This window comes from Cnephaeus nilssonii (genome assembly GCF_951640355.1).
Source record: "Cnephaeus nilssonii genome assembly, chromosome: 15".
Classification (NCBI taxonomy): domain Eukaryota; kingdom Metazoa; phylum Chordata; class Mammalia; order Chiroptera; family Vespertilionidae; genus Cnephaeus; species Cnephaeus nilssonii.
Window position 1 is genome coordinate 30,718,460 of NC_137086.1, and position 23,400 is coordinate 30,741,859.

The 23,400-nt window shown below is 40.6% G+C and overlaps 2 protein-coding genes across 5 annotated transcripts in view; one reads left to right on the forward strand and one right to left on the reverse strand.

Annotated features, from left to right (window-relative positions):
* Positions 1–23,238, reverse strand: MTIF2 (mitochondrial translational initiation factor 2). 3 transcript variants are annotated; one of them, XM_079791932.1, is made up of 15 exons: positions 23,137–23,238; positions 22,706–22,865; positions 20,838–21,063; positions 20,347–20,458; positions 16,692–16,863; positions 16,095–16,255; positions 15,089–15,265; positions 13,412–13,551; positions 11,431–11,555; positions 8,729–8,933; positions 8,145–8,397; positions 7,128–7,268; positions 4,193–4,357; positions 1,253–1,393; positions 1–927 (listed from the first exon to the last, which is right to left on the reverse strand). In XM_079791932.1, the coding sequence occupies exons 3-15, from the start codon at positions 21,054–21,056 to the stop codon at positions 755–757; spliced, it is 2,184 nt and encodes a 727-aa protein (XP_079648058.1). In that variant the 5' UTR covers positions 21,057–21,063; positions 22,706–22,865; positions 23,137–23,238; the 3' UTR covers positions 1–754. The 3 variants fall into 3 exon arrangements, with proteins under 3 accessions (XP_079648058.1, XP_079648057.1, XP_079648059.1); XM_079791931.1 differs by lacking the exon at positions 23,137–23,238 and adding an exon at positions 22,972–23,110; XM_079791933.1 differs by lacking the exons at positions 22,706–22,865; positions 23,137–23,238 and adding an exon at positions 22,972–23,106.
* LOC307111816 (prolyl-tRNA synthetase associated domain-containing protein 1) overlaps positions 23,057–23,400 on the forward strand; it is a gene marked incomplete at its 5' end in the record, with an annotated part of 9,584 nt that continues 9,240 nt past the window's right edge. The window contains one exon of one of the 2 annotated variants that reach the window (XM_079791934.1): positions 23,057–23,353. In XM_079791934.1, coding sequence (XP_079648060.1) covers positions 23,057–23,353 — 297 coding nt within the window. The remainder of the gene's footprint in view (positions 23,354–23,400) is intronic. The other variant, XM_079791935.1, reaches the window with a different exon arrangement.

Below are 23,400 nucleotides of genomic sequence, written 5' to 3' on the forward strand. Positions count from 1 at the left end.
GATGATAAACCAGTTAGTGTTTTTCTTTTTTACCTCAGTACTATGACCAGATAATTTGTGTGGTTTTTTGGGGGGCACTGCCTTGTGCATCTCTGGCTTCAATCCATTTGATGCCAGTAACACTCCACCCCCATTGCCACAACTGAAAGTGTATGCAGGCATTGCCATATAACCCCTGGGTGAGGGAGAACTACCATCCTCCCCCAATTTTGAAACACTGGTTTGTGTGTTGGTGTTAAAACACTGCCTAAAAAGAGGCTTTGATAGGATTCATACATGGGACATTTAAAAGGCCGAGCCTGCAAATTGACAATTCAAAAATTCATCCCGAGTTCCTAGGTGGTTTGACTGGGGTGTGTGCTGTGTACAGAACTAGGGAATACACTACTGTTAAGTGTTGGGCATGAACTCGAAATCAAACTGCTCAGTCCAGTTGGCACTGAGAAATGAGATTTCAAGCAGTATTTGATTGGTACTATATCTTGTCCTTGGAGCTCAATTCTGAGAGGATTGTTTCTTTTGGTACCACTCTCAAGTAAAAGCATTCATTTGAAGTTCCTTACCTTCAGTGAAATTCCAGTAATTCCCTTTTACTGTATTAATACCAGGATTTCTAGTTTGAGGCATCAAGTTTTCCTATTTTGACAGAATTGCTTGGGCACTTACCAATAGTAGTGAATTCTACCGTCCAATAAAGCAAAACAAGTTCTATTAAAAAGCAAAAATATTTAATATTTATATTTTTAATACAATTTTAAAATCCTGGGTCCCAAGAGGTCTTGGCTGGAACTTCATTTTCTTCATAACAAACAACTGTATCTCCCACTTTAAATTCTATCATTTCTTCATCCAAACTGAGACCACAATCCATTCCAGTTTTGATGACTGAAACGTCATCTTTGTGGTGTTTCAGGGAGGTTAATGAACCTTTAAAAAAAGGAAAACATAGTTCATAAATTCAATAAATAATAGGCACTTCACTAGGTGCTATGTAGTCTGGTGTTAGGACTTAAGTGAGATAAACCAGGATAAAAGATGGCAGGCAGAATCAAAGGATGGGAGCAAGCAAATCTGCAGTGTGGAGGAGACATGACTGGGAAAGTTTTTTTTAGAAATTTGTAAAATCAGACTGGGGACTAACAATCAGACCCAGCGAGGGAGGGAATTTAGCAAGAAGTGAAAGATTTCAGGCAGTTACAGAGAATTGTCAGGTTTTGATGACATGATATCAAAACATTTTGATGTTGCTTACCCTTCCAAATAATACCTCCGTTACGGATTAACTTAAATTTTTTTTGCTTTTCTATCTGTCCCTTTTGGACTCTGCAGCCAGCCACAGGAACTTTTTTCTTCCCTTCTGTTATGGAAAAGGTAGCTAGTATAGAAGCCTCACCTTTAAGAAGAAGAGAACATTATAGAAAGTAAAAGATTCAGACAAATAATTTCTAACATTTTGTAAGGTAGGAAAGGTGGTAAAAATACAAACTCATGTAAAGAAATCCTGGTTTTCTTTGACTCCACCAACTTTATTTTCCTGACCAATATTAGAAATAAAACCCAAAAAATTCTTGGGAAAGAAAATACAAAAATACAAGTGTTTACCAAAAGAGTGAATAAAAGAAAAATGTGACTCATTTTTTTTTTTGGCTGAGAAAAATGCATTAGAAAGTGATAACTGATAAGATTTAGTACAATTCCTGTCTAGAACTTCATGAAAATGTAGTTTTCAGCTGTCCCTCGATAAATTTTCTAGTCTCTATCATCTAGATCACCTGATTTATTTTTAATATCATCACTGGTCATTTATATACTAATTCTATGATTCAGCTTAACTTTTTCACGAACTGAAAACTAAATTCCAATAATGGCATGGTGCCATGCATTATAATGTATGAATGAATTTTTTAGTGTTATTTGGTGCTTGCTTACTGCTAGAGATAACTTAGCTTTACAAACTGCTCTTAGCACAAGAACATACAAACCTCTGTATGATCATGTCTAATTGGTGAACTGTGTAAAGGGTATATTGGAGAGAGCTCCCTATACTTTTCCTGTAATTTTTCTGGGTATTTAAACTTTCCATCAAAATAAGAAGTTTAAAATATCTGTATATGCGGAGGAAAAAAACACATAAAATGATTCAGTCATCATAAATTTAGCCTTTAATCTGGCCAAGGAGTATGCTAGAGAATCTTACCTAATAATAGAGAAACATGTAAATTGACCGCACCTTCGCTATGCCCACAGGCAATCAGAGTGCGTATGCAAATTAAACTGAAAACATGGCGGCAGCCCCACCCCCCAGCCTCTCCGGGCCTGTGGTAGTCGGAGAAGTCAGGCGTCAGTGCCTGAGGCTGGCTGCAGCCACGGAGACCAAGAAGCCGCCTGCCCCATGATCCCAGGCTGCAGCCAGCCTCAGAAGCCTCAGGTCCGCCCGCCCCATGTCCTGGGGAGACGGAGAAACCGGGCCCCAGCGCCTGAGGCTGGCTGCAGCCACGGAGACCAAGAAGCCGCCTGCCCCTGATCCCAGGCCGCAGCCAGCTGGAGAGGCCGCTCACCCCACATCCTGGAGAAACCGGCCACAGCGCCTGAAGCTGGCTGCAGCCCGGAAGATGAAGAAGTCGCCTGCCCTATGATCACAGGCTACAGCCAGCTGGAGAAGCCGCCTGTCCCATGTCTGCCCACCCCACGTCCTGGGGGAGACTGAGAAACCAGGCCCCAGTACCTGAGGCAGGCTGCAGCCTGGGAGATGAAGAAGCCGCATGCCCTGTGATCCCAGGCCACAGCCAGCACCAGAAACCTCACGTCCGCCTGCCCCACGTCCTGGGGGAGACTGAGAAACCGGGCTCCAGTGCCAGAGGCTGGATGTGACCTGGGAGACAAAGAAGCCTCCTGCCCCATGATCCCAGGCCGCAGCCAGCTGGAGAAGCCACTCACCCCACATCCTGGGGGAGACAAGAAACCAGGTGCCAGCACCTGAGGGTGGATGCGACCTGGGAGACGAAGAAGCTGCCTGCCCATGATCCCAGGCTACAGCCCGCTGGAAAAGCCACCCACCCCATGTCCACCCGCCCCACGAGCTGGGGGAGATGGAGAAACCGGGCCCCAGTGCCTGAGGCTGGCTGCAGCCCGGGAGATGAAGAAGCCACCTGCCCTATGATCTCAGGTCGCAGCCAGCCAGAGAAGTTGTCCCCACTGCATCCGAGGAAGATGGAGAAGCCACCCGCCTGCAGTCCAGGCACCAGCACCTGCAGCTGGCTACAGCCTGGTAGACGAAGAAGCCGCCCACCCCGCAGTCCCGGGCACCAGCACCTGTGGCTGGCTGTGGCCTGGGAGACAGAGAAGCCGCCCACCCTGTGGTCCTGGGCACCAGCACTTGCAGCTGCAGCACAGGCAAAGCCACCTGCCCTCCATCCCCTTAGGCTGCAGCCAGCCTGGGTGCCTATGGCTGACCAGAGGGAGGGAAGCCCAGATCCCGGGTGCCTGTGGTCGGCTGAAGGAGGGAATCCTGGGTCCCGGGTGTGGGCCGAGGCAGAGGTGGTTAGGGGCAATCAAGCCAGCAGGGGAGCAGTTAGGGACAATCAGGCTGGCAGGCAGAAGCAGTTAGGGGCAATAGGCAGGCAGGCGAGCTATTAGGAGCCAGCAGTTCTGAATTGTGAGAGGGATGTCCAACTGCTGGTTATCCCACGAGGGGTCCCATATTGGAGACAGTGCAGGCCAGGCTGAGGGACACCCTCCCCGCTGCCCCCCCCCCGTGCACGAATTTCGTGCACTGGGCCTCTAGTCTTTTTAATATTTAAATGTGAAGTAAATTTTTTTCTCATGGTAGATGTCTCTGCCAGCTCCAGGACAAAATCAATGGCTCCTTCATGACACCTTAATAATCTTTATGCCTCCCACCCTAGTCTAATCTGTTTCATAATTAGTTGTTCATGTCTAAACTTGAGGGCAAGTTCTTACTGCCTTACGTGCCTCGTATCCTCAGGGCCCAAGTTTTTCAGAGGGCAAGCATTTATAATACATATGAAGTTACTCTGAATTCTCATGTGTGGTATTCATTTTTCTAGAACACAGGATATAAGAACAGTGAACATTTCAACAGTAAAATACATTCCCCTAAACTTTACTTTCAAGTGTCATTTACAGCACTTCAGATATGAATGTTTAAAAGTAACAGTCAGTGAACACTTACCTACTGTGTGCTCTTCCACAATGCAGGGCAATCTGCTGCTCAATTCTTCCTGCAAATCTTCAACAAGACGGTAAATGATTTTGTGAAGTTTAATTTTTACTCCTTTCTTTGCAGCTGTCTCCTGGATAACTTTGCCTGCGTTCACATTGAAGCCATATATAACACCTGGCAATCAGAAATATAGTCAATAAAATAGCACAACTATTGCACAAAACAGTTTGTCTTTTGAATAGAAACTCAAATCTAAATTGTTTTATTTCCTTCTATGTAAATTAAAAGCTAGTTGGGGAGAGAGGAAATTCTGTAATTTTTTTCTCATGAAAACTAGTAAATTTTCAAATGAATAAAACACTTTATAAATTCTACTAGAGGCCTGGTGCACGAAATATGTGCATCGGGAGAGGAGGCAGTTCCTCAGCCCAGACTGTGCCTCCTCATAGTCCTGGAGCCCTCGGGATGTCCAACTGACGGCTGGAGGGGGCCTAAGCTGGCAGTTGGACTGCTGCAGAGGAAAAGGCTCCCGCCAACCCCTGCTGTGCTCGCCAGCTGTGAGCCTGGCTCAGGGCTTCTGGCTGAGTGGCGCTCCCCCTGTGGGAGCGCACTGACCACCAGGGGGCAGCTCCTGCGTCTGCCCCCTGGTGGTCAGTGCATGTCAAATTGCAGTTTGGTCAATTTGCATATTAGTCTTTTATTATATAGGATTGTGGCTTAACAAGGAAAATGTCTTTGTTTTAAAAATTCATCCATTCATCTAAGAAACATTATTTTAAGTGCCCATAATGTGTAGGCAGCATGCTAAACAAAGCTTTGAGATATAAAAAAAATTAGGGTTGATAACCAGAGATATAAAAAAAAATTAGGGTTGAAATATTACATTATTTTAATAATGACTCTATTATTATAATCTTATTGTCCACAACTTTTGTGATTTATTTACTCTTAGGTTTTCTGCTACTCAAAAATAATTGGTAAAGTTCAAAAGTTATTTAAGAAATGAAAGAAGTTCTATGAAGCTGTACATTTTGCCAAATTAAAAATAAAGTATTTAACTGCAAATACCTTGGAGGAAAAAACAACAAAACACTCTTAAGCCCTAACTGGTTTGGCTCAGTGGATAGAGCGTCGGCCTGCGGACTCAAGGGTCCCAGGTTCGATTCCGGTCAAGGGCATGTACCTTGGTTGCGGGCACATCCCCAGTAGGAGGTGTGCAGGAAGCAGCTGATCGATGTTTCTCTCTCATCGATGTTTCTAACTCTCTATCCCTCTCCCTTCCTCTCTGTTAAAAATCAATAAAATATATTTAAAAAAAAAACAACACTCTTAAGTGAAAAAAAGTTAATACAAACAGCTTAAGAGCAAAACAACCACCTTGAAGTCTCATCATTAAGAAAGCATTCAATACACTATATTACACAGTACAATGCTAGGCCAGCGATTTTCATCCTTTTTCATCTCAGTGACAAACTTAGCTAAAAAGACAGTCATGAGTTCCTTTTTTGTATATCATAAGTTTGACTAATAAACAGTCCCCTTTCCTTCTAGACATTTAAAGTTAAAAGGAGCTTTTTATCTAATTACTAAAACTCTGTGGCACACCAAAAGCTATTTTTTGCCGATTTGACAAAAAAAATATCATTTTGATTCATTCACACTGGACAGCTATTGTTGTGTTGACAGTTGTCATTTTTTTATTTGACAACCTAAGGGAAAGAGGTCAGTACCCCTGACTAAATAGTCAGGTATTATATGTTTTAAAAATTCTTGTCTGGCTGGTATGTCTTAGTAGTTGAGCATCGACCTATGAACCAGAAGGTCATGGTTCAATTCCTAGTCAGGGCACATGCTTGAGGTGCGGGATCAGAACGTGCCGTGAAACATCATCATGGATGTTTCCATCTCTCCCTCTCTGAAATCAAAAATATATTTAAAAATCCTATATAATAAAAGGCTAATATGCAAATTGACCGAACGGCAGAATAACTGGTCACTATGACTTGCACTGACCACCAGGGGGCAGATGCTCAATGCAGGAGCTGCCCCCTGGTGGTCAGTGCGCTCCCACAGGGGGAGCGCCGCTCAGCCAGAAGCCCTGAGCCAGGCTCATGGCTGGCAAGCACAGCGGTGGTGGTGGGAGCCTCTCCCACCTCCGCGACAGCGCTAAGGATGTCCGATTACCGTCTTAGGCCTATTCCCCTAAGCCGTCAGTCGGACATCCCCTGAGGGCTCCCAGACTGCAAGAGGGCGCAGGCTGGGCTGCGGGACCCCTTGAGTGCACATATTTAGTGCACCTGGCCTCTCGTGTATATATATAAATTAAAATTCTTGCAGCACACTGGTTGAAAATCGCTGTGCTAGACCAGTAAATGTCCATAAAATACTTTGAGTTAACCTTTTCAATAGTAGTTAACATCTAATTCTAAATAAGGCAGGTCATGAAGTAGCTCCTTCCTAATGATTTCATTAATCACTCAACAGTGTTGGTGCTTTGCTAAGTGAGAGACAGTCATGAGTTCCCTTTTTGTGTATCATAAGTTCAACAAATAGTCCCCTTTCCTTCTAGGCATTTACAACTAAAAGGAGCTTTTTATCGAAGACTGTAAAATTATCAGGGACAAGGAAAGTACTTGAATAGGCTGATTACAGTGTTAGGAATACTCATTAGTCTAAATTGGGTGGGGAACCAGGAGGAGTGGGAAGAGGGGACAGAAATGGTACTCCCCCCTCCCCCCTCCCCAAAAAAAGACGACAAGTGGAGCTGCGGCTAAAACATTGCACAACCCATCCACCCCAATTGGTAATTGATAGCGGAGACTCCACCGCAACAGGAATAGTGCTGATGGGCAAATCTCAGGTGCGACAAGCCAAGCAACAAAAGACAGAAGCAAATGGTTCAGTGAGTTCTAGGGAACACAGTTACAGGAAATGGAATCCTTACCATGAAATGCTTCAGCAAGGTTAACATCATTTTCACTAATATCACCCACACCAAAATGTACTAACTCAAGGTCACACTCATGTGAAGCATCATAGGTATCTATAATGTTCAAAATGGTCTCAACGGAACCATCAACATCACCTAAATGAAGCAACAGTATAAATCATTGGTGTTAAGAGTTAGGCATTTAAATGATGATAATCTATTTAAGACCATAATAGGAATACTATTTACCACTAAATACACTTTTAGGTTTAGCATTATAAATATCTACTTAACTTAATAAAATATAACTAAATGTACATTTACAACAAAATCAACTAGAAAAATGTTTACTAAGAAAATCTCGCCAAGAGGGAGGAGGTGAAAGGGTGAAAGAGGTCCGAAGGTACAAACTTCCAGTTATTAAAAAAATGTCATGGGATGTAATGTACTGTAAGGTGACTATAATAATACTGTACTGCATATTTGAAAGTTGCTAGGAGAGTAGATCTTAAAAGTTCTCATCATGACCTGGCTGGTTTGGCTCAGTTGATTGAGTGTTGTCTCATGCACCAAAAGGAGGTTGCCAGTTCAATTCCCGGTCAGGGGACATACCCCAGTTGTGGGTTCAATTCCCAGTCAGTGTGCATATGGGAGGCAACTGATCCATGTTTCTCTCACACATTGATATTTCTCTCTCTCTCTCTTCCTCCCTTTCCCTTTCTCTCTGTATAAAATAAAAAAATATTTTTAAAAAGTTCTCATCACAAGAAAAAATACTGTAAATATATGTATGGTGAAGGATGTTAACTAGACTTACTGCAATGAACATTTCACAGTATATACAAATATCTAATCATTATGTTGTACACTTGAAACTAATATAACATGTCAATTATACCTTAATAAAAATAAAAGTCTCCCCCCAAAACACTGAGATACTTTTGGCTTAAATTTAATTGCTCAAATTAATTGTGAGAATGAAGAAATACATATATTCCAAAAAGGAGTTAAGTAAAATCTTTAAAAAGTTACCTTTAATAACTATAGGAAGTATATTTGAATCTCTTTCTACTTTCTCTTTTGGCCTTAATAACTTTTGTTTTTTTCTTTCTTGGTATTTTATAAATGCTCTCTCCTTCCAGTGCAAATTGCCATACTTCTCACGGTCCTTCCGGTGTGACTCCTGGTGTTCCTTTCGCTTTTCTTCTATTGTTTCTAGAGCCTCTTTATTTTTCTCCTGCTCCTGCTCATACTTCCTCCAGTCAACAACTTCATGTGCCCTTGCCTTTACAGGGAAAAAAACAGGCATTATTTAACTAAAAGCTTTGTTTTTCTTTCACTATGAAATTAGTTTAACTCATATGAAAGTACTAATTTTGTAAGTTTCAAAAAATTTATAACACTTTCATTTGAAGGCTTTGTATACAAATGAAATTATTCAATTTAAAAATCCTATCTCAAATTTTAAAAAATTCTACAGCCAAATTCTAAAAAGGTACCACTGGCCCCCTCATAGTCTAGAATAATTAATAAGTTAACATTAATTTGGTATAACATTATAGATTATTTAAAATCATTATATCATAGCTAATATATAGGAATTAAGCTTTATATACCTCAGATTCTACTTCAAGAATTTCATCTCCTGCAGAAGGGAGGTCTCGCCAGCCTATAATTCCCACTGGCATGCTGGGGTAGGCCTCATTAACTGTTTTTCCATTTTCATCAAACATTAAGCGCACTTTTGCCCAACTCTTCCCAGCAACCAGAATTGAGCCTTTTCTCAATGTTCCTCTTTGAATTATTGCTGTAGTAACAGGACTAAAATGAAAATAAAGTTATTAATTCTTAATGCCATAATCAGGATATAATAGTACTTTCTTAGTAGAGCAAAGGTTACTTTTTCATTTAAAGAAAAATATGTTTTTGCCCTAGCTGGTTTTCTCAGTGGTTAGAACATTGGCCTGAGGGTCGTGGGTTCGATTTCGGTCAAGGGCATGTACCTTGGTTGCAGGCTTAATCCCTGCCCCAGTCAGGGTGCATGTGGGGGCAACCAGTCCACGTGTCTCTCTCTCATAGATGTTTCTCTCCCTCTGTCTCTCCCTCTCCCTTCCATTCTCTCTACAAAATCAATTAAAAAAAAAACCCTCTGGTGAGGATTAACAAAATATATATATGTGTGTGTGTGTGTGTGTGTGTGTGTATATATATATATACATACACACACACACACACATATATATGTATATAAATATACACACATATATATATACACACACACGCACACACACCTATATGTGTGTGTGTGTGTGTGTGTGTGTTTATTGACTTTAGAGAGAGGAAAGGAGAGAGAGGGACAAATATTGATTGGCTGCCTCCCACATGCCCCCTACTGGGGATGGAGCCAGCAATCTGGGCATGTGCCCTGACCAGGAATCAAATCAGTGACCTTTTGGTGCATGGGATGACGCTCAACCAACAAAGTCTCACTGGCCCACTCATAGTCTAGAATAATTAGTGAGCAAGAATATATTTTTGAGACTTAAAAATACATAATATTATGTATTTACCACTTCTCAACTTCTCAAGCAGTTTTTCATACTACAAAAACATTTCTTCACAACTGTTAAAAAGGTTGAAGCAATCTAAATGTCCATCCATGGAAGGAAGGATAAAGAAAATGCAGCATACACATACATAAAATAAAATATTATGCAATCTTTAAAAAAATCCTGTCACATGCTACATCATGGATGAATCTCAAGGTCATTTATACTAAGTGAAATAAGCCAGTCAAAAAGAAAAAATGCCATATAATTCTACTCATGAAGTATGTAAAGTAGTCAAAGTCATAGAAACAGAAAATGGAAAGGTAGCTGCCAATGCCAGGGGGAGTGGGAGAGAAAATTAGTGTTTCATGGGTACAGAGTTGCAGTTTTGCAAGATGAAAAAATTCTAGATTCTATTGCACAACAATGTGAATATACTTAATACTACTGAACTATATACTCTTAAAAATGATTAAGATGGTAAATTTGATAGTTACATATCTTTACCACAAAAACAACAACACATTTCTTATAAAAGTTACTAGAGGCCCAATGCACGAAATTCATGCAAGGGGCTCGACCCTCACAGCCCTGGTCGTTCCGCTGTTCAGCAGTGCAGTCTAATTAGCATATTACGCTTTTATTATTATAGATGGTAGTGGAGGGTGCAGATAGCTGAGTGTTCTGACAGAATCCTACTCTCTTTCTTTAATTTGTTAAGCAGTAAGAAGACTTCTTTTGCTGATAGGGAGGAAAATTAAAGACAGCAACACCATTCCAAAGACCTTCCTATCTATAGTAATATCTATAGTAATAAAAGGGTAATATGCAAATTGATCACGATGCCCTCACAGTAACAACTGAACAGCAGGCTGCATGGGGTGACCAGGCCGGCAAGGGGGTTAGCGAGGGATGACCAAATGACTGACCAGCAGGCTGTGTGGGGCAATCAGGCCAGCAGGGGGGGTTAGCGAGGGACAACCAAACGACTGACCAGCAGGCTGCGTGGGGCAACCAGGCCGGCAGGGGAAGCAGTGAGGGGCGACCAGGCCAGCAGAGGGGGGCAGTGAGGGGTGACCAGGCCAGCAGAGGGGGGCAGTGAGGGGCAACCAGGCCAGCAGGGGTGGGGGCAGTTGGGGGCAATCAGGCTGGTGGTTGGGGGGCAGATGAAGGCAACCAGGCTGGCAGGGGGGCAGTTAGGGGTGATCAGGTAGGCAGGCAGGTGAGCAGTTAGGAGCCAGCGGTCCCGGATTGTGAGGGGGTTGTCCCTGGGATCGGGCCGAAACCAGCAGTCGGACATCCCCCGAGGGGTCTCAGATTGGAGAGGGTCCAGGCTGGGCAGAGGGGACCCCCTTCTCCATGTGCACGAATTTCTTGCACCGGGCCTGTAGTATGTTATATTAATGGGCAAGGACATAAAGAATTTAGAAACCCTAAAATGCAACAACTGCTATTTCATTCCACTTTATATTAGTCTAATCAGACTTTACCAGTTCAGTCATGTCAGTGTGGGGGAAAAAAAAATCAAGCAAATCAAATACTTAAGTCATGTAAATGTGACTACTTGGTATATACAGATAGATATTATGGTCTACTAATAACTGTATTTTATGTTCTCTGTGCTAGTGCAATAAAATACTTTTCAAAAAATGCTTTGAAAATATTGTTCATAGACTAAACATAGCATGCAAGAAAAATAACATTATATGATCAATTCACAAAAACAATAGAACAAAATTATTTAAAAGCAAGCATTTTACTAGACCTACCCTCTTCCTTTGTCTGTGAAAGATTCTATAACTGTTCCTTCCACTGGACCTGTGGGGTCTGCTTTCAATTCTAATATTTCTGCAAGAGTAATTGTTGCCTCTGCCAAAGCCATCAGGTTATCCCCCTTAACAACAAAACAAGTTGTTAATATACATTAATATGATCTGTAAATGTAAATACTAGGGTCAGAAAGCCAAATAATCCTTGACAATTATATATTTCTCTTTAAGCATTAAAAGCATAATTATGCAATTGTAAGGAAGGAAGGGAAGAAGGGAGGAAGAGATAAACAAGAAAACCTGGTCCAGGGACAGATATTGCAACGAACAGTGGCTATTTTTTTTTTTAAGGCCATTAGTGGTGCTTGTTAATACCCTTTCATAAACACATGCTTCATTTATTCTCTCTTTCTCTCCTCCATCTGTCTCTATAATTGTGATTTCTTCTTCTAACCCTCTTTACAATGATACTTCACATTGAAGTTCTATCCAATGTGACAAGCTTTCACATCTATTTTTTCATTTGATCCATTGTAACTACCCAACTGTGCAAAAATAAAAATTCACTTCACCTTCCTGGATCTCCTTTCCTCAAATGAAGGACTAGATTACATGATTCTTTCACCTTTCATGACCTATCTTTACTATGCTTTCTAGAGCTCCAAGATCACGCAGCTGATAACTGGTGATGGAACTGGAACTGATGGGCAAGGGATTTTTCATTCTCCATCAGCTAAGGGATTGCTCACAGTTGTTAGAGAGTATAAAACAACAGAGACAACTGTAAACAAAACACTTTGTTTACCCATCTACTTATTCCTAGTATTTATTCTAATTTATAAAATGCTGCTCTGAAAAACAATGCTGGGGTTGTTTCTTTGCATAATGTAGACCTCTGTATCTGCCTTGAAAAAGGAGGCCCCATCTTACTCCGCTGTCCCTATTTCCCACCTCCCTCCATTCCCCAAGAATCATCTCTGCCATGTCCCCAGATTTGCCTAAGCAGTTTTACATCTATCTATTCATCTGAATGTATCTGGACAGGAAAGGTAGCCATGTCTTCAAATGCTTTAATCTTACCATATGGCTTTCAGAGTGCAATAGCAATCTAGGTATAGTGGAAAGATAAGAGAGTAAGGTGGCATTTTATGAGTTTCAATAACATGGTTATACTATTAAAGAAGGCATAATTTCTAAGAATCTTGGAGGTAACAGAATTAGGAAAAATAAAGATAAAATGAGACTTATTTGAAAAAAATGTGGCCATTTACAGCTCCATCCCTCAGTGAATGATCAGGGGGGAAAAGTCTGTATTATGAGTAAATGATGGAATATGATAAGAATGGACAAAAATGGGAATTGTTACTTAGCAACAACCTGCACAGGATAAAAGAATTAGAAAATGCTGTCACAAAGCAGGTACTGAGCTTCCTTGGTGTTTTTCAAACAGAAAAGAATAACTGGTAATTTAAAAGAAAACAGAATTCATCATAAATAACATTATAAAACTTGTAACAATTTAATTCCCAAAAAAACTGAGTCAATCACTTACAAACTGAACCCAAATGTTTCCTCTTTGTATCAGTGAAATTTTTATTTGTTTAAATCTTTCTTAAATGCCCTAAGACACTGATAGTTTTTCACTATAAAAGCAAGCACTTTTTATTAACAACTGTATTTCATTTCTGCTTAAAATAGTCTTTAGCCAACTAATACCCTACCCACATCATTCACTATTTATTCTTCTCATTCTAAGTATCTCATAATAAGAAAAGCATTAGGTTTAGACCCCATTACCATCAGCTATGCAACCCTGGATTGGTGACTGACCTTTCTGAGCCTAATTTCTAATCTGCCAAACCAGTTTTGCCCAGTACCCAGAGAATTCTTAAACAACAACAGAAATTATATATGTCAAAATGCTCTTTAGGCATAATGCACTGTAAGCATTCCCATCTGAACACATCATCTACGCGTTTACCGTAAGTGCAGAGACATGCACTGCCTGTACATCGCCTCCAAAATCTTCACACACCACATCATAAGCTAGCAGTTCTTTCTTCACTTTTTCAGGATCAGCCTCAGCTTTGTCACATTTGTTTATGGCAAGGACAATAGGCACTGAAAGAGACAAAGTTAAGAAGGGTGCAAATGGCACCTTTAATCCCAGGTGTTCACAATGAAGACACCGATCTGTTCTGGCTTCCTCTTGACTCAGTGGATGTACTTACCTAACAAAAGACCTAAAAGGACCCACTCTTTAGACCCACTGTGCTCTACTTTCTACACACAAAGGATTCCAGTTGTGAGATGTCAAACTGCAATTATAAGCAGATTCTGAATTAAGAATAGACACTAAGATGATTTAAAACAAAAAGGTATATTGGTTAGAGAAAGGCCTATCCTTAAACCTGAAAGCAAGATCAGCAATTATATGGAGATAATCTCCAGAAAAAGATCAAGAGAAAATTCTAACTGAATTCCAGTGCCATTAGATGATTTGCCTATTCTTTCTAGGAGCTATTGACTCATTGTTAAAACCTAACATTTTACCCTGGGGTGAAATTAGGAATCATTACTGTGAACTTACCTTTGGATATACAGCAACTTTTTATTCATACATTTAGCTTGGTGATACATAGTAGATTCTCAATAAATGTTTACTTAATGAATGGACCAACTAATCTTATACTCTACCTGTTATTACTAAACATACCCTCTCATTAGAGAAATCACACAAAATTCTAGCAGATAATTCTCTTGGGTTTCACCAACTCTGTAATTTTCTCAGGTATCAAAGGAACATAAATGGAAAACAAACACACTGAAAGCTCTGTGCCCTGGCTGGGCTGCTCAGTTGGTTGGAGCGTCGTCCTGTGTACATACCTCAGTTGCAGGTTCAATCCTCAGTTGAGGTGCATATGGGAGGCAACCGATTGATGTTTTCTCTCATGTAAGTCCTCTCTCTCTCTCTCTCTCTTTCCCTTCCCCTCTTACTAAAATAAATAAATACATACATACACACATACACAAATACATAAATAAATAAAATAAACAAATCCTCCGGTGAGGATTAAAAACACACACACACACACACACACACAAAAAAAAACCCAAACACTATGCAATCCATAACCTACTACTGTAAAAAAATACATGCCATATAGATAAGACCAAAAGAATAGGTATAGAAAGCATGATGTAAAGAATTTATCATAGTGTGGCTCAGTGGTTTAGTGTTGATCTATGAACCAGGAGGTCATGGTTTGATTCCTGGTCAGGGTACACAAATACCATGTATCTTAACCAACTGCTCTGTTATGGCAAATTTGTCACTCTCTTCTTTTTATTATATTCCCTAAAATCATTAAGACCAGAGTCCATTCCACAAAGGCAATTTTGAGAAATTAAAAAGGAAAGAGAGTTAACACTGAAAGCCAGAAGATCAGATGCCAATTCAACAGTAGAGAAAGAAGTGTACTTGTGATCACAAGTCCCAAATTGAATCCTGCTACACTCTTCTAAGTAGTAACGTGTGTGGGGAAATTATTCAACTTTGAGCCTTATCTGTAAAACAGCTACAGTAATCCTGAGATTGCCATGGAGAGTAAACGAGCAACACGGGCACTAACCAGAACAGTGGCTCTCGCCATAGTACCTTGAGCGTCTTTGGCATGCTGAATGGATTCTACCGTCTGTTTCATCACTCCATCATCTGCAGCTACAACCAGGATGATAATGTCGGTGACCTGAGCACCCCTGGCTCTCATCGCTGAGAACGCAGCATGTCCAGGAGTATCGAGAAAGGTTATCTTCTCCCCAGAAGGCAGAGAGACTGTGGAAACAGAGTCCAAGAACACTAATACATGTGACATTATCACACACAACTAATTCTTTAAAATGATTTTATTCCTTCCATTAATCTTAATCAACAATACAGACCATCATTTCACAACAAAAAGTGATAACGTACCAGTGAAACCTGTAGGGTTTTCTCTGCATGTAATAATTTCAAACTAAAACTCTTCATATTTCTAGAATATAACTACTTTCATAAATGTACCAAATAATATCTATTCTGGAGAGAGAATACACTGAAGATTACATAGGTAGCCTCCCCTGCACTAGCAAACATCAGCTGCACACAACTGCCTTGAATAACAAAGGCTATTTCGTATACAATCGGTAGCTCAGGATTTGTGTTTAAACTCTGGCTTTGCCACTTACTAGCTGTGTACCTTAACCAAGTAACTTAACTTAAACAAGTCAACAAGTCTCAGCCTCCTTACCTGTAGGTAGTAATAGTAATACCTACCTGATGATATTTTTTGAAGATAAAAAAGATAAAGTATATAAGGTGTTCAGCACAGGGCTGGGCACATGCTAGCTGCTCGGTAAAGGGTAGCTATTATTTATTGTCACAACCTAGCATTGGAGAATTTAAGCTCATTAACTAAGAATGGGTTAGTATAAAAAGATAATATAATTTTCTTCTTACAGAATGTACAAAATAAACTTTATTAACCACCGGCTCTACATCTCATCAAACCAATGGTTTTAACCTTTAGCCTTTCCTTTTACTTTGAATTTGTATATTTCATACTAGGTTTAAGAAAGAATATATGGAGTTCCCAAGCACACTGTAAGATAATTTGTGTTCATACCAAGAAAGGCACCAATGTGCTGAGTGATGCCTCCAGCTTCCATTTCTGCCACTTGAGTTTTTCGCAGTTTGTCAAGTAACGTCGTTTTCCCATGATCAACATGGCCCATTATAGTTACCACTGGGGACCTTGGGGTTAATAAAGCTGGATCTGCCTGGGGCCTACAATTAGCAGCAAAGGAATTTCATTTCTTAAACATCAGAACAGTTGATAGCCAGTGAATTGATTTGCAGTTACCTATGTGAACTGCTATTAACGATAAAACCTAACATTCAGCATTCATTAGACCAAAGTATTTTCCTCTTCTATACATACAACTTATGACAAAATACGTGACTACACACCTACAGTTGACATCTTCATAACAACGAGCAGAACTAAATAAAAAATTTTAAGATTCAGGATCAATATATAAACTTAGAAAAATAATCCTTAAGAGTTTTATAATCACCTGAATATACTGATGCTTTAAGCACTTCAAAGAAAAGTTTAACATCATTTTAACTGCAAAAGAAATTTTAAGGCAACCCTTTCTATTAAAAAGTGTGAATAAAACTATGTGGTCTTCTTCCCCCAATATATATTGTTATGTTTTACCTTCTCACGGCATCTTTATTTTCTCTGACTTTGTCCTGTTTTAATTTGCTCCATTTTAACTTCATTCCTGCCTTCTTTATCACTTCTTTGATCCAGACTTCATCTAAATGTGAGTCTGCTTCTAGTGAATCTATGTCCATAGTAGTGTTCAATAAAGCTTCATATATAAAATCTGGGTGGAATAGATAAAACCTTTTAGGTTCATGAAATTAAATGTTCAGAAAGTGACCTCTATTAATAAACGTCCATATAAACAGTACACTCAATCAGAGAAATAACTATATAAGCTATCTGTTTCTCTAAGGTTAATTAATGACAAAGAAGCTAAAAAGAAAATGATCTTTAAAATATAATGCATATATATAAATTGGAATTTCTGCATATTCATGATTATTTGGAGTATTTATGTACCTGATGAACCAAATGAATCATCAATAAAATATTAAATTGCATGTTGTATATACATTTAGTATTGAGTAGTTTATCACTGTCTAGTTCTTTGAAAACTTGTAGTTAACGTGTCATGCATATACAGATATGTATACATATATATAGTCAATTATTCTTATTCACAGTAGTTATGTTCTATAAAACCTTCATGAATACTGAATTAGCAAATACTAAATCATTGTTCTGAGGGGACATACAGGGTTAGGTTCCTTTAGCCTGTAATCATACAATTTTCATCAGCTGATCAATACATACCTAGTTTTAAATGTTTCTGTTTAAAGATCCCTTATTTAGTAGACTATATTGTTGATTCATTAACCCTGAACTCATGGCCAACAGCATTATAACTAATACCAGAACAAAGCTTAACTAACACATGTATTTTCTCTGTACGGCATATTACAGCCTTCCTGCAGTTAGCACTAAACAGCATTTCAGCGGTATGTTTAGGGGCCATTTAAAACAGTGAAATCGCCAACAAAAAATACAGAAAGGCAAAAACATGTGGCACTAAATAAACCACAAAAATTACACTTGTTTACAGTATGAGAGCTGAAACAAGAAGGCAGAATGTTGCCTCACTGAACCTTAGTAGGAATGTGTGATTAGGCAACTCAAAATTTTCACCCCTCTGTGCATGTTCGGGATTGACTGCAAAAGCACTGCGAGTATTGATTTGGGGGCAAAATACATTTTAGAGAATTCACCAATACAGAATCCCCAAATGATGAGACTCAGCTGTATGCACATACACACACATAGTATCTCAACATACACACACATTCAATTTATTTATTTATCTATTTTGAGTGCCTAGAAAGTCTTAAAATCCTTTATAATAAAGAGCTAATATGCAAATGGTCATCACGCCATCACGCCATAATGGCTCAGACACTCAACACTAGGGAGAGAGTAATGGGGACCAGCCAGGCAAAATGAGCTCGTGAGAGAGGAATGGGGATCAGCCAGGCTGCGGCCTGGGAAAGGGAAAAGCTGCATGGCCCCCGGTCCCCGTGGTCCCAGGTGCCAGTGGCTGTGGCCCAGGAGAGGGACAAGCTGCCTGCCCTGCAGTCCTGGGCGCCTGCGGCCTGGGAAAAGTCGCCCACCCATGGTCCCCTGTGGCTGCGGCCGGCCCGGGCGAAGCTGGTCCGGTTCCTGGGTCCTGGGTGCAGGGCGAGGCAGAGGCAGTTAGGGGCAATCAGGCCAGTAGGGGAGCAATTAGGGGCAATCAGGCAGGCAGATAGAGATGGTTAGGGGCGATCAGGCAGGCAGGCAAAGGGGTTAGGGGCGATCAGGCAGGCAGGCAAAGGGGTTAGGGGCGATCAGGCAGGCAGGCAGGCGAGTGGTTAGGAGCCAGAGGTCCCGGATTGCAAGAGGCAGTCGGACATCCCCCGAGGGGTCCCAGATTGGAGAGGGTGCAGGGCGGGCTGAGGGACCCCTCCCCCGTGCACGAATTTCGTGCACTGGGCCTCTAGTATATAATACATATTTACTTGTTTTTCTTGGTCTTCATTTTATTTAATGTGCTTTTTGTCTTGTTTTTGTTTTCAGGGGAGCACAAACATAGTTCCCCACTACCACAAATTATGCTGCCAAGTTCCCACGTTTGGGGAAATCTCAAGGGTTAGCACAATGAACAAGGTGGTTTTCGCTCTGGGAAAACCACCTTTGGGGAATCATAGTATCTCCCCTGCCAGGTAAATATTAATGTGCTTTGTTTTAATTTCAGTCATACTTCCTGGTGGATGATAAATAAATGTACATGTTATGATAATGAAGTTAGTAGTTTTATGTTTCCAGACTTTCAGTCACCTTATAAATATACTAGATGTCCACGCCCTAACCGGTTTGGCTCAGTGGATAGAGCGTCAGCCTGCGGACTGAAGGGTCCCAGGTTCGATTCCAGTCAAGGGCATGTACCTTGGTTGCGGGCACATCCCCAGTAGGAGGTGTGCAGGAAGCAGCTGATTGATATTTCTCTCTCATCAATGTTTCTAACTCTCTATCCTTCTCCCTTCCTCTCTGTAAAAAATCAATAATATATTTAAAATAAATAAATAAATATACTAGAAGCCCAGCGCATGAAATCGCGTGGCCCCGCCCACCCGCGCCAGCCTTTGTTGTTACGAGGTTAGGGCCACAGGCCTTTTATAATATAGATTTTGGAAGATATGAAATAAAATCATCCTTACATAACCAAACCATTACACTAAAAGAACATCCTATTCAGTAATGTGCTGGTAAAAGTTTACTCACAAGGTTCTCAAAAAAAATTTCTCTGGTTTATTGTATTTCCTTATTTCTATGGTGAAAATAACAATTCTTGAGAGATAATTTGGTTTGTGAACGAGAAAAGCATAGGCTCTGGAGCCAAAATCCCTGGGTTCAAATCCTGGCTCTATCATGTACTAGCTGTGAAATCCTGGGCAATTATGTATCCTCTCTATGCCTCAGTTTCTCAACCTATAAATGGGGATAATAATCATACCTACCTCTAGGTGCACTGTGAAAATTACAGAGTTCATAAATATAAAGTATTGATACATGGTAGCAGTTCAATGAATATCAGTTATTATTTTTAATTCTTTCCTTTTTCCAAGACTCTGTTTTACTTGTCATTTTATTTTGCTACAATCATAGGCTATTTTTGTTTATTAAATTTTAATGTCAGGTTATAACAATAAAGACTCATTCTGTTCCAACAATCCTAAATTGGTAATAAATACATCAATGGTGCAATGAGGGATAAATATAACTATAATGCTATATATTTACAAATAGAAATAGTATTATTAGAAGTTGTAGTTAATACTATGAATATTTTTCTGCTGACACTACATATAATGTCAAAATTAGGGGAAAAGGGAAATCATAAAATTATAGAAAACCAAAGGGCAAGTAAATGAATACAAATATGGTCCCTCAATCCAAAAAAATTATTTGGACTTAATCTAATATCTCACTAAATTTCTGAGAAAGAAAGGTTAGTTCAGATAAAATCATTTCCACTTTTATTAGAAGTGAAATGTTAGAGAACTATATTTGGCAAAGAGCCAAGAAATGAATTATAGTTTGTGACTTAAAGTGAAGAATATTATAAGGACAACTTTTTAAACTACCAGTCTAATTTTCATACTTGAATGCAAATAAGATTCCAAGTATTCCATGTTCCCATTATTTTTCCTTATAAAATTATGTGGCTCACCTATGTCCTTTTCCATTGCTCTGGCCAGCTCCTCAACAGTCATTCCAATCCATACTTCCACCTCCTTTTTAGATTTTGTTGAAGGTAACTGAGACTTCCGTGGCCTTACTTCCTATTAAAAAATCAGAACGCATGAAGAAGTAAGAAACAACTTTTAAGTGACAATTTGTATTTATTCTGGAATATCTACCACAATCACAGCTTCTGTTTCTAAGAATTAACACTCCCATAAGCAGGTAAATCTCAGACTAAATTTTAAAATCCTGTATCCTTAATTCACTGTTATACACCAATTTCCACGTAACCAAATTCATCAGCATTACAGAACAACTAGAACTTCCCTTCTTCACAAAGATTTATTGCCTGGAGTGTAGCATTATGGAATAAAGAGTCTGTAAATGACAAAATACTCAAAATGGACCTCTACTCATGGCTCCAGGCACTTTCATTTCAGACCAAATAATACAGTAATGTTAGAAATCTACAACTACCTTCTTTGTTACTAGAAGCCTATATTGAGATAAAGCAGCTCCAAAGAGCGAGTCTGTTTGCCAGGACCCGGTGTACTGCTGAGCTGGCCACACTGGGTAAGCAGATGAAAGCACACGTCTCCATCGTGCTAAGGTTCTTCTTTGACCTAGGTTGTGCAGCTGTCTACAAACAGTGTGACATCGTAGCAAGTTCTCCAACCTCAGCAACTTCTGGTTCATGTTTCTCCTAGAAAAAAAGTTTTAAAGTAGTATTTTGGTTAATATTTAAGTCAGGTTAGCAGATATTAATTGGATATCTCCTCCACACAAAGCAAAGTACTAGAGTCACAATGAATAAAAGTGGGTTCCTGCCCTGAAAGAGCCTCCCAGTCTAGTCAGAGCTGGGATTCCATACTAACTACTCTCTAGACATTAAGTATTATTATGGTTAATGTTCCTACTATGATAGAACTGAAATACAGTAACAAAATTATAAAGGGCTTCTTTCACTCTTGAAAAACATTAGCTAATCCAATTAAAAATAGAGTGATTTTTCTAAAATGCAAATATGAACTCATCAACTCTCTGCTACACAACTACCAATGGCCCCCCAGTTTAATGTACAATTTCAAAACATGCTACAGCTGCCCTCTGCTAACCTCACTTCATTTCTTACACTCTTAATAGTCCCCTCACTCCTCCCTCCCAGGCTTTTGTTATTCTTACCTACTTGTAATCTCCAACGGTTTGTCATCTATTTTTAAAACCTTTTTATTGATTGATTTTAGAGAGAGGAAAAGAGAGATCAATTTGTTATGCCACTTATTTTTTTAAAAATATTTTTATTGTTTTAAAAATATTTTTTTATTGAGAGAGAGAGAGAGAGAAATTTGTTATGCCACTTATTTATGCATTTATTGGTTGCTTCTTGTATGTGCCCTGACCAGAAGTCGAACTTGCAACCTTGGCGTATTGGGACTACGCTATAACCAACTGAGCTACCTGGCCAGGGCCTGTCATCTAATTGTGAACCTTTGCATAAACTCCCTCTACTTGGAATTGTCCTTCAACATTCACCATTTTCCCCTCTCCTCCCCCGCCCCCAGATAGTTTAGAGAGGGAAGAAGACACCCAACAAAGATCTATAAAAAATGCCTTTTGAATATCCTTCTTGGAATGAAAGAATTTATTAAGAGAACACTGCAACAGAATTCAACTCAGCAGTATGCTTCTTTTCCTCCCGAGTCTTCTATTCCTTCTGCTTCCAAGAAGGAATAGAAGTCTTCTATTCCTTCTGCATTTCTACAGCTTTGCTTTTCAGTTTTTAAGGGAAGGAGCAACTAAAATAATGTAAGAAGTACATGTTTTCTCCTCAGCAAACGTTTTCTGAGCACCAGCTTCCAGGCAGTGTGTTGGAGGTAGTTGATTCATAGTTTAATAAGCCGGAGTCCCTTCCTTCAGAGTTCACAGTCTTCTAGTGTTCCCAGATAATGACTCCCAGGCACATCAAACACCTCAAGAGCGGCACATTTAAAATACCTTCTTTAGGCACAAGTCCCTGGACGAAGAACTAAAGTGTGCTCAGGAAGCACGGGACTCCTTAGTAAATAAAAAGTAATTTTAATGAGCCTAAAACCAGATTTCCCAAGGGCACACAGGAGAAAAGGCCCTGCACGGAGATTAACCAAAGCACAGATACGTAATTAAGGCCAGAATTAGAAAAACACATTGGGGGCAATAATGCAAATATCAAACCTGGAAGGAACCTTACTTGTTACTTAATTCCAAGCCCCTCATTTTACAGAAAAGAAAAATGGAGCCCAGAGAGCTGAGAGAGAGAGAGAGAGAGAGAGAGAGAGAGAGAGAGAGAACCTTCTCGAATGTCATACCGCTAGTTAGTGGCAGTCAGGACTAGAACCCAGGCTTTCTGACACCCAATTCGGCGTTCTCTCGCCGCTAGGAAATTCATGGAATCTGGAAAAGGGTGTTGGAAATATCCAACATGCAGCTGAACGGGTGGAAACGTCTGAATGTAGCCTTGGAACGTATCTGAAAGGTAAAAGGAAGTCACTGTAGAGAAAGCCCGGATCTGGCTGCCTCGAACCCGAGCCCAGACCACCTTGGGCACAGGGGAGGCTGGGACTGGGGTCCGCACCTGCCGCGGCGCTCCCGGCTGCAGACCGCTCCGGTCAGCCTGAAGCAGGGTCACGCAGGGAGGAAATGCATCCTGGAAAAGCGCGATGTGTAGGACTTGTGCCGCTGACACTTTAGGTCAAACAACGTGCGCCACCCGGACGACCGGCTGGGGGACCCCACTCACTCAGCTCCTGCATAAGGCCTGCAGGCTCTGGGTTCTGAGACGGGGCGCAGATCACCTTCTGGACCTCAGGGAACTGACGGTCGGTCAGTCCGTCTCCGAAACGGTCCCCACCGGGCTTCCGGTGCCGCCGGAAGCGGTTCTTCCCCGAATTCGGAGGTCCGAATCCGGAAGAGTCGCTCTTGCCGGCGGGACCCGGTGTCTGCGTCCCCGGGGTCAGGTGGGCGCCCTGTCTGCGTCCCCGGGGTCGGGTGGGCGCCCGGCGCG

Bases quoted from the DNA above. Each gene is read 5' to 3' on its own strand.
- MTIF2 (XM_079791932.1), bottom strand. From the start codon at position 21,056: ATGAACCAGAAGTTGCTGAGGTTGGAGAACTTGCTACGATGTCACACT. The intron at 20,459-20,837 runs GTAGTTGTAGAT...ATTTTTTAATAG, and splicing joins GGCTTCTAGTAACAAAGAAG to GAAGTAAGGCCACGGAAGTC. The intron at 1,394-4,192 runs GTAAGTGTTCAC...TTCTTCTTAAAG, and splicing joins TGTGGAAGAGCACACAGTAG to GTGAGGCTTCTATACTAGCT.